The 11056-nt window shown below is 29.1% G+C and overlaps 1 protein-coding gene across 4 annotated transcripts in view; it reads left to right on the forward strand.

The window, feature by feature from the left end:
• Positions 1-11056, forward strand: part of LOC107452272 (Calcium channel protein beta subunit) — a 151860-nt gene that overhangs the window by 134633 nt on the left and 6171 nt on the right. For all 4 annotated transcript variants that reach the window (XM_071183359.1, XM_043044163.2, XM_043044164.2 and 1 more), the window contains exons 4-10: positions 1329-1462; positions 2111-2202; positions 2304-2434; positions 5383-5522; positions 8093-8205; positions 9109-9260; positions 9797-9892. In XM_071183359.1, the coding sequence (XP_071039460.1) occupies positions 1329-1462; positions 2111-2202; positions 2304-2434; positions 5383-5522; positions 8093-8205; positions 9109-9260; positions 9797-9892 (858 nt within the window). The remainder of the gene's footprint in view (positions 1-1328; positions 1463-2110; positions 2203-2303; positions 2435-5382; positions 5523-8092; positions 8206-9108; positions 9261-9796; positions 9893-11056) is intronic.

An 11056-nucleotide genomic window follows, 5' to 3' on the forward strand; every position in this document is an offset into this window, starting at 1 on the left:
ATTTTCAAGTTTCAAGTATTTATGCAGCTGGTAACATGGTAAACAATAGTTTTGAAAATATGTTGAATACAGTAGTCATGAAATTAAGAAAAATTAGTTGAATGTTTCGATTAAACTTCATTTTAATACTAAAAAAATAATTTTTTCTATACATGCAGCATAAAAGTGTGTAGACATAAGTTTAATTTGCACAAAGAACTATGTTTATATGTGAAAAATTGTTCGAGTAATTACAAATTTACAAAAAAATTGCATTTCGGGTAGCCCCGCTCACATGAATGTCGTGTATCACCGCCCAATTTTATTTCGTCGATAAATGTATGGTTGTAAAGATTATTATTTTATTGCTTCAAATTTGAATGTTATATGCATTTTTAACAACAAATATATGTTTAAATATTATATGAAACATAAATTTACATATTTAAAAATGCAAATTAAATATTTTTAAAATGTAATTGATATATCCAAATTAAATTTAATATCAAGAAATCATAAATATTATGATAAGCTATTCGCATTCTTATTTATTTTCACTTATTTGCGAACGAATCAGTCTACAGAAGCATATAATGCAATCAAAGTAAAAAGTATGACATTTGTTGTTATTAAATTATAGAATTCACTAAAAGTATATAAATATGTAATAAATAAAATAATTTTGTGATAAAAATGATAAATGAGGTTTACAGAAGGAGCAATGTCCGGTGAATACGACGGTGTGGGTAAAATATCCCACTTGACCGTTTCCAAATAATTTTTTACGACTTTTGCGATATGAGGCCGACCGTTATCATGCAGGAGAATAACTTTGTCATGTCTTTGTTCGTATTCGGGCCGTTTTTCACGTAATGCACGGCTCAAACGAATCAATTGTTGCCTATACCAATCGCCCGTAATGGAATCGCCAGGTTGTAGCAGCTCATAGTATACAACACCATTCACCTTTCTTCTTTCACCATTCTTGAAAATTCGAAACCATTCCCTACATGATTTATCAGTTGGAGCATTGTTGCCATGAACTTCTACAAGCATTCGATGCTCTTCAAATGCACTTTTCTTGCAATTAAAGCAGAAACATAAAACCTCCCGCAAATGCTGCTTCGTTACCACAAAATTTGACATATTCAACAAAGTAAAAAATAGGGTTTTTGTATGAAACTCAAAGCGATATAAACTGAATATTATTGACAAATGCCTAACCTCTCTGAAACCACCATTTTATAATATTTAAAAATATTTTTTAACCAGTTCTATATGTTATTTTATAAACTTGCTTTTTTCATAATTTTAAGTAAATCATATTAACAATAAATAATCTCCTGTAGAAATACAACAACGACTGGTGGATTGGTCGCCTAGTAAAAGAAGGCTGTGATGTCGGATTTATACCTAGTCCTGTTAAATTAGAAAATCTACGTTTACAGCAAACACAAACAAGTAGTAGGAAGTTATATACCAGGTACTTTTTATAGATTTTTGGGTCCCCCTTTAAATATGTTGATGAGTATATCCTTATTTCTTAGAATATAGAATTACAAACAAAAAATTCTCATTGTAAGAAATAATTAAATTTTCAAAGATCAGATATACTTTCATTTTTAGATTATAGATTTCTTAATTAGATTTTTTTTTAGATTGTATTATTTAATTATATTTTTATTATTCTATATAAAATTATTTATTTTATGAAGTTTTATTTCTCTTAAAATGTTAAAGAAAAACTATTTCTGAAAATGATAATAATAGTGAGTATCTTATTGCTCAGATGATGGAATTACAAAAAAAAAGGCTCATTGTATAAAAATGATAATGCACTTAATTATTTTAATTTTGTGTTTTAAGAGTATTATTATGAGCATTTAGGTTTTATAATTCTGATTTAAGATACTGTTTCTACAACTTCAATGCTAAAATTTAACTTATTTAAACGTTCCTCAAAACAAAATTTTGTATAATTTATCAAATTGGTCACATTTATATCAAATAAAATTATTGAGAAAGAAACATTTCGGCACATTTAAAACTGAGCATTACTGGTTATTTTTTGAATTGATACTTTTAATATTTGTTTTCAGAATATTTTTAAATTTTTTTTCTCTTTTAACAGTAAAACTAGTTCCTCTTCAAATCTCGGAGGTCTAACAAATGACCTTACTAACACAAAATCAACATCTAGAGGTTCAACTCCACCTACTCCAGGTAAATTTTATTCTCTTTATTGATAAGATATGATTCTTAACTGAGAAATATGTTTTTATTGATAGAAATAGTGAGCTAATTCAAAATTAATAATCCCCTAGGTTTCGATGTGGACCAGAATGGTGTAGAAACGGGTGCTGGCGACGACAGTGACAGTCTGGGCAATAGTAAGCTCGGAAAGACTGTGACTACGCCGCCAGCGAAAGAGAAGAAGAAACCCTTCTTCAAAAAAGTATGTCCATTCACAGTCTAACTCATTTTTTAATAGCAATTTACCTTACATTCCGTTCACACTTTTCAGTTTGATTTTCAGAGAGATTTCGCACTTTTACCTTACATTCCGTTCACACTTTTCAGATTGATTTTCAGAGAGATTTCGCACCTTTACCTTACATTCCGTTCGTAAGATTTGAAGTAATTTAGCACACGCATTTCAAGTGCGCAGCCACCAATTCTGGTTAAATACGCCCTGTGAAAAGATATGAAATTTATGTGAATAAAAATAAAAGGTTTTGCAAAAACCGGTAACGAATATTTAGAATAAACGTGCATATAATGAAAGTTAAACTTTTTCCTACTAATTTATATAATTAAAGGGAATACATTCTATTATTTTTAAATTACGGAAAAATATTTAATTTCTTATGGTCTTATTATAATTTGACAACCATAATTTAAACTAAAACCAATAAAATAATATTTTTAATTAAATAAACCAATTGTCGCATGATTCATTTTAACATCTTGTTATAATGAATCCTCCCTCTTCATTTTGCGTTGGTGCCCTTCATCTATCTGTAACACGTCCACGTTGTTAATTTGAAGGAAAGGTTAAACGGAAAACAATGATTAAAAGTTATAAACAACGTACTTGTAGGTTTTCAAAACAACAACAAAACGTAAAAATACATAGGATCTAAACAAATAATAAAATAAAACCCAAACATGCGCAGTTTCAAATCTTACGTACGGGAGAGTATGGAATATAACGTGAATTTGCGAAATCACTCTATCTAATATCTTGGAAATCCAATTCTTTCGAATTAAAATGGTCAAGAAAAAGAGAAAATTATGCTTTAAATTGTATTAATTAAAAAAAAAATAGTTAGAAAATTTTATCGGAATCCTATGCACATTTTCATCTCAATACGAGAGATAAAAAGTGCGATTTAATGCCACTTTTATAGTTCTTTTTAACTCTTATGAAAGTCACGTAAAAATACGCATTTGAACAATTAATATGTTTATGTAATTTCTGCAACTATACAAAAATGTGAAAATTATTTAGATTTCACTTTGTTTTTCAAAAATTATTACAACACTGAGGAAAAAAAATTGGTGAATTTTTGCAAATACTTTTTTTTTGCAATGCCAATCTGGGTTGACATTCGTCAATTCAGGCGCATAAAGGCAGATTTGTTGGCCACTCTTTCAGGAGCGCCATATTAAGTGGGTCAACGTTGCTCCCACAGTGAGGACAAGTAGTACAGAGAATGAAAAAATATCCATGCCTTGCCCGGGATTCGAACCCAGAATCTTTCTGATGCAAAGCCCTGACCCCTACACAGGCTGGTCGGCTTTTTACAAATATACTTGATCTTACCTAATTTTTGTGCCGGAATTTCAAATCTAAAATTAGTTTTGTTCCTAAAGCAGATATTGAATCATCCTAATGCTGATTTACAGAATGACATTTTTATTATATTTTTGTCGAAATGTACAATTCTAGAAGCGTTATATAGAAAAAGGGGGTCGAGTAAATATTGTGACTAATTTTTAAGGGAATTGTGGCCCATCATCAGGATTGAAATTGCATAGGAAACCGTACACGAAAATGTCGTCATACGTGGCTAGGGGCGCTTTCCTTTTTATGACCTGTTTAGAAGTGCATGGAGAAACAGGTTATAGTAGAGGAATCGCCCCTAATACGAATGATGACATTTCCAGCTATGGTTTCTTACGCCATTTTAATTCTAATGTAACCCAATTCTCCTAGAAGTTGCCGCATTATTTACAGAACTCCTTGTTACACTTAATGCTCTTAAACATTTCGAGAAAAATGAACTAAAAATGTCATTTAAAGAACAAATTTAGAGAGAAAGAGAGAAGATAAACTAATTGCAAGTTTGAAATCAGCAATGTGAAAATATCCAAAATTCTTTAAAAAATCTCACGCAACAGGAAAGGAAAAAAAAGTTCCCGAGTATAATTAATGATTCCAATATATGTGATCCATGCTTCAATTATTCTGCGTGATTTGTTTTAAATTAAATTTGTAGCTATAATTGGAAAAATCGATAATCATGTCTAATAATCGATAATCATGTCTGTCTGACCTACGCTCATATTACACTTTCTTCAGAAACTTTTTGTCATAAAGAAGGAATGCTATTACAACTAAACTTTTTATATACCTGTTTTTTTAAATGATGTACAGGATGATCAGTAAGTTGCATACTTTTCTTTGACGTCACTTATATATAAAAATAAACTGCTCAAAACAATTAAAGGATATTTAGGTTGTGGGTTGATCATTGCACATGGAGAATTGTTTGAATGATTGATACATTATCGACAGACGTAATAGGCCATATGAAGATAAAAATGACATTTGTTTGGCAGAAAAAATGCGTTTTATTGAGCATTTGGGTACAAAATGGAAAAAACACAATTTGTACTTACGAGAAAAGTAAATTTTAAAAAAATATGTCAAAAATTTCTCGCAAAATTTTTAAGAAAGCAGATGAAAAGTCGGTGGTTTATATGTATTTAATATTTTTATTCGAAAACCAATTAACAACGCAAGCTTTCTCTGTGGCATGAAAACACAAACTCAGTTTTACATACTTAGTAATCAATAATCAAAAAATAAATAAAAACAGCTTATTTAAAATGGCAAAATAGTTTTCCACTTGCAATCAATAAATATGACTAACGATAATCAACGTGAAAAAAGTACAAATTAAGGCTACATAAATAAACGGGAAATAATTTCGGTTCTCTACGTAAGAACCACCAGCAATAATGTAAGAGGAAAACAAATGGTATGTTTAAGTGGCATTATTTGTGCCAAAATTTGTGCTTTTTCAGCTTTATCATGCTAAGCGCGAAGTTCACCCTGCCTGCTCTTGCATAAACTAAATAATGAATATTCTGATAAATTTTATAATATCTTTTCAGTCTGAGAACATTCCCCCTTATGACGTAGTGCCTTCAATGCGACCCGTAGTCCTAGTGGGACCTTCTCTGAAAGGCTATGAGGTCACAGATATGATGCAAAAAGCTCTCTTCGATTATCTCAAACATCGCTTTGAGGGACGGTAAGTAAACGAACATTTTCATAATTTTCAGAATTTGTAATTTTCAAAATGAATTTTATTTAATTGTTGAGATTTAAAAATAAAATAAAAGAAATGCAGACTATATCATATAGCAGGCTGCGTAGCGTTTTCAAAAAAGTACTTAAAGGTGCTTATTTTCGTTTTTAAAAGCCTTTAAAGGTGCTTTTTTTCATTGGGTGTTTTCAAAAAGTACTTAATTTTCCCTTTTCCAAAACGAGATTTTTTCTTTACCTTATCAATTTTTGCCACGAATTACGCAAAAAGCGTGGTTTTCACATTGTTCTACTTAACGTTTTCACAATTCATTCAAGCTCAATCCATTTCGGCATACCATCTTTCCGTAGCGTATGAAAGCGCCAATCATTTTAAATGTTTGATAAAATACTTGCGAGTCCGCCTGTGCGTGCACTGAACTAGATTCGGTGGGAAGGATTCTTGTATTCTCATGAGCAACTCTACTGCATTTTGCAAGAGATCCTCAATTTCTGGCTTCCTTTTCTCCCCTCTGAAATCGAACTGAAAAATCTCTTGAATTTCAGCTAATCACGGGGACCAATTAAAATTACAGTTAATAAATTTTTTTCCTTAAAAGCAAAAGAAAATTTTCTCATTGTTAAGTTCATTCATATGGGTCCCCAGAGTAGTAAGAATCACTAAGTTTGATCTCAAAATTTCCATCTCCCTTTCATTCATTTAAATTAATAAAGATAAAAATTAATTGAGATTTTAATTAGTAACGTTGTTTACTTAAGGGACTGAACACTAATTGCATAAAATTTTTATGAACTTCTATTGTACTTTATTACTTTTTCTACTTGTTGCTTTTTTTATTTATTTATTTTTATCATACTAATTATTACTTTTAAAATTTTCAGTACTTTCAAGTTATTTTAAGTTACTATAGTACTTTAAGGTTATTATTTTATTACTATATAATATTTATAGGTAAGATTTTAAAAAATGTATCAAGTGAGGGACTTTCGCTATTTTAAATGAGCAAAAAATCTTATGTTCAGGTTTGTTATTCCAAAAATCTTTATTTCATCTTTTAATGATTTCATTTAAAAACAATTGAAATAAAACAATTACCTCAGATTTGTTAAATATTATAAGTGTAGGGATTGATTAATAATTTACTTCCAACAAAAATACTTCGCTTCAATACTCATTATATTTACATATCAAAGTTATTTCATTTTTTTAAGCATTTCATTAAAGAAATACTGAACCAAGTAACAATTTTTAATGAACTATTTGAGGCCATTCACTACAGTTGTAATATGAATTTATTCAAGTTTTCTTAGTTAGCTTAATTCTTTGCATATCTTTATAAATTTGATATGATCAATAGTAGTGATCTTGTTTATGTGTTTTGAATAACATTTATTTAAATTTGAAAAATACACTTGATAACCTTTTTAAATAATAGTTAAATTAATTACATGAAAATTATTTTGCATTTTGTTCACTTCTATGTGACGAACTTTCAACAGCATGAAGGGAAAAAAATTATTAGTGTCCATATCCTAATTGTGATCTTTTTTTAAAGTGCTTAAAAATATTTTTGAGTGCTTAAAAAGCATATAAAAGGTGCTTATTTTTTGTGGAAAAATTTGCTATGCACACTGTATATGTACTATATGTTAGCAGTTACCAATTTTTTACTATGGTCCCCTAAATGATCGAGCATCTTTTGGTGGAACTCCAAACATATTAATAAAATTTTTTTAGCAACTGTGAGCATATTGATCAAGGAAGGACTACCATAATTATTTTGATAATATTTAATGTCAATAATCAAATTTTTTTCAATAATCATTTAATCAATAAAACTCTTAAAATAATAAGTTTCAGGTCAAACAGTTCAATTCGCAGGCCTGGAGTGGTATCTATTCTAGTTCAGAATTTTTTTAGTGTAAAGATTAGCTGAAAATGAACAAAATAAGCTGACTTATAATTTTCGAGAAAAAACTCTTATAAAAGTTGAGAATAGTTATCAGAGAAACATAATTCGTTATTCTAGAATTTGGTCATTTTATTTTGAATTAAAAAGTTGACGAGAAGCAATGGTGTTTTTTTTTTTTTTTAATATAAATTTTGCCATTTTCGCTTCTGATGGCATTTTGATTAAATAATTTCATAAAAGTTAACCAAACTTTCAAAGAAATTATGAATTTTGTTTTGACATAATTATAATTATCAGTTTCAAAAATTAATAATTTCAAACTCTCGGAACAGGACCTTTATTTAAGTGTTATTTCTTTTATTCAATAGTAAAATGACGGATAATTTTACTAATATATACAATTTAGTTGATATACGACTTAAATTTGAGCTATTTTGAATTTCGTGAACGTTAACCTTGAATATGTTTTTGGAAATCTCTGTATTTGGGATTATTATGGTGAATTGAAACACTCTGTAACTTTATTAATATTAACAAATTCACGGATTATTTTCCATCCTATCAGTTTGTACTAGATTGGTAGATTGGCTTGTGTGGTTCTTTTCTTGTTTCAGTGTTCAATACAGTAATTTTTATCCTTTAGGATCATTATCACGAGAGTTACGGCTGACATATCATTGGCTAAAAGATCGCTTTTGAACAATCCAAGTAAAAGAGCAATCATGGAAAGAGCAAACAGTCGGTCATCATGTTTAGGTAAGTTATTATTTTTTTTACCTCACCCTCACAAATGCTTATTTATTCATCTGTTTTTAAAATGATTGAAACTTCTAAAACTGCTGCTCTATAAATTCATCGTTCTTTACTCATAATCTTTTTCAAGTATAAATCTAATAAAACTATCTATATTTCGTTCAAAACTAAATTTAGTCCTTTAAAATTACGTATTTTTTTGAAATTTGAAATTACATTTTAATCTCTTACGACTGATTATTTTCGCTTTTTAATAAATTAAATAATAAATAATCACTAAAATTGTTTTTCAGTAAATAAGTCTTTTAAGAGGCTACAGAGAAAATTGGCCCACTTAATGAACTCTAATAAAATTATGGAGCTAAAAATAATCGCAGGTTTTAATTCCTACAAACACTCATTTGCAGAACACCTTTATCTTGACAATCGTGTGTATTAAACTCGAGCAAAATTACGGAGTTATACATTATCGCAGGTTTAAATTTCTGCAAATACTCATTTAAAGAACGCGATTAAGAAACACCTTTACCTTGACAGTAGTGTGTATTGTGCTCGAGCAAAATTATGGAGCAAATAATTATCACAGATTCAAATTCCAACAAATACTCATTTACAGAAAGTCATAACAGAACGCTCTTTACCTTGATAGTAGTGTGTATTGCACTGAAGCAAAATTATGGAGTAAAAAATTATCGTGGGTATAAATTCCTACAACTACACATTTACTGAATACCATTATGAGATACTCTTTGCCAGTTGCGCGTAGCCTTCAGTGTTACCTGAACCATCATGGCCAATCAAAATTTAGACATGACAAGAATTTTATTTCACATCAATAATCAGTGTTTTCGTTTTTTTTTCTTTCTTCTTGATAAAATAAATCTAAAAAATAAATTGTGTTTTCAGCTGAAGTGACAGCGGAAATCGAGAGGATATTTGAGCTTGCGCGAACTCTTCAATTAGTTGTTCTAGACTGCGATACCATTAATCACCCTTCTCAACTACTGAAGACATCCCTCGCACCCATAGTTGTTTACGTCAAAATATCTTCCCCAAAGGTACTTTCTTTCTTATTCACTTATATTTTGAAGCATTATTAAATTTTCTCTTCAAGATAGTGCTTATTTATCTAAAGGTAATACTGTTTATAAGTAGAATAAGTGTTTCAAGGTAGATACTTGATCAAACTAGGGCATTGGAGTATGGAAATCACTGAACTTGAGACGTATAACTTGTAACACTCTTTACAAAAAGAGTGTTACAAGTTATTAAGGTTACCTTACTTACTACTATCATCTACTTATTTATCGTACTTTTATGAAATTCATTGATCTTTTTATTTATTTATGGAAAAACTTAAGTAGTGAAAGTATCTTCTCTAAAAGGTAAGATGCCTATTTGTCTGAAAGTTAACGTTTCACATCGTTACCTATAGAATTCCGTACATCTACAAAGTGAGGTTTTTTGTAAGCTAATTTGGTATTGGATTTGTTTATAAATTAATGACATTAAGTACTATCGCAAAATTCAGATTTAGATATCAAGTAATAACTCATTTGTAAATCCAATAACGAAGTGGTCTTTTCTTATCTAGGTGTTACAAAGGTTGATAAAATCAAGAGGAAAATCCCAAAGCAGGAATCTTAATGTACAAATGGTTGCCGCAGACAAACTGTCTCAATGTGTTCCAGTATGTATTTTTCAATAACATATTTCTGTATGTTCATACTGCATATTAGTTGCTGGATATTTACATACATGTCAATTGCATAATGTACATAATATTTACTAATTGATTGGTTAATTAGTTACTGGATACTTATATACTGCTTATATTATTCAATATATTATATTCAATTTATTAAGTTAAGATTAACGCATAACATATTTAAAATTATCTGATATAACTTAATACTTGTGTAACGTTACTTGTAAAGTTTTTGCCTGAAACACTCACTCACTTCCCAATCCAGATCACTTTTTGATATCAGATTTGATATCACTTTCCCAAATAATCTTTATTTCTTACAAACAAATTTGCGATTTACATTTACTTTACTGGACGCAAACCACCTTCATTGCCAAACAACAACTGACACCTCCTTGTTTGACCATTACTGGCACGCTAGGGACATTCATGGCAAGGGACCATCACGCTAGGGACATTCTCTTTTCTGTCCTCGCTCCTTTTTTTTCCCTTTAACGTTTTCTATTTTTAGAATGTTCTCTTTTTGTGGTGCAGTAGTAATGTGTAACCTCGCCCATGGAAAATTTTATATATATATATACATACATTCAATGAAAAGTTTCTATACTGCATTAAATGTAAATAAAGTTTCATTAAACAAAATAGATTATACTTTGTTATTGTTTGGTAAAAATAGTATGAAATAATTTGTCTGTGAAAAAATAAATCTTCTTTTTAGAGTTAGGCTTAATGTGTTTCGTAAATATATTTTCAAACAGCGTTATTTTAAATGGATAATAAATGTACCTTAAGGCACAAATTCAAAAATAGACAAAATTTTCAAATAAAGATTCCTTTATAGTTATAAAATTTTTTATTTAGTTGTATTCTTTTGATGTCATAATACTAGATTAAAGATTCTTAAAATCACTAAATATTTCTTAATTCAAAAAATTGTATTTAAGAGTCTTCTAATTTTTTTCTTAAAGATCTATAAGTACTTAAAGGTCCGCTCAACGGGGACTTTACAAAGTAAAATAATAAGCATATTGTACTATTTTATGCAAAATGTGCGTGTTTTAAAAGATTTCCTGGGTGACGTTTGTTCAATTTTTTAGCTGATTTCAATGTCACAATTGAATTTTAAAAATTCTTTATATATATATA

The sequence above is a fragment of the Parasteatoda tepidariorum genome, chromosome 7 (assembly GCF_043381705.1).
Source record: "Parasteatoda tepidariorum isolate YZ-2023 chromosome 7, CAS_Ptep_4.0, whole genome shotgun sequence".
NCBI classification, from domain to species: Eukaryota; Metazoa; Arthropoda; class Arachnida; order Araneae; family Theridiidae; genus Parasteatoda; species Parasteatoda tepidariorum.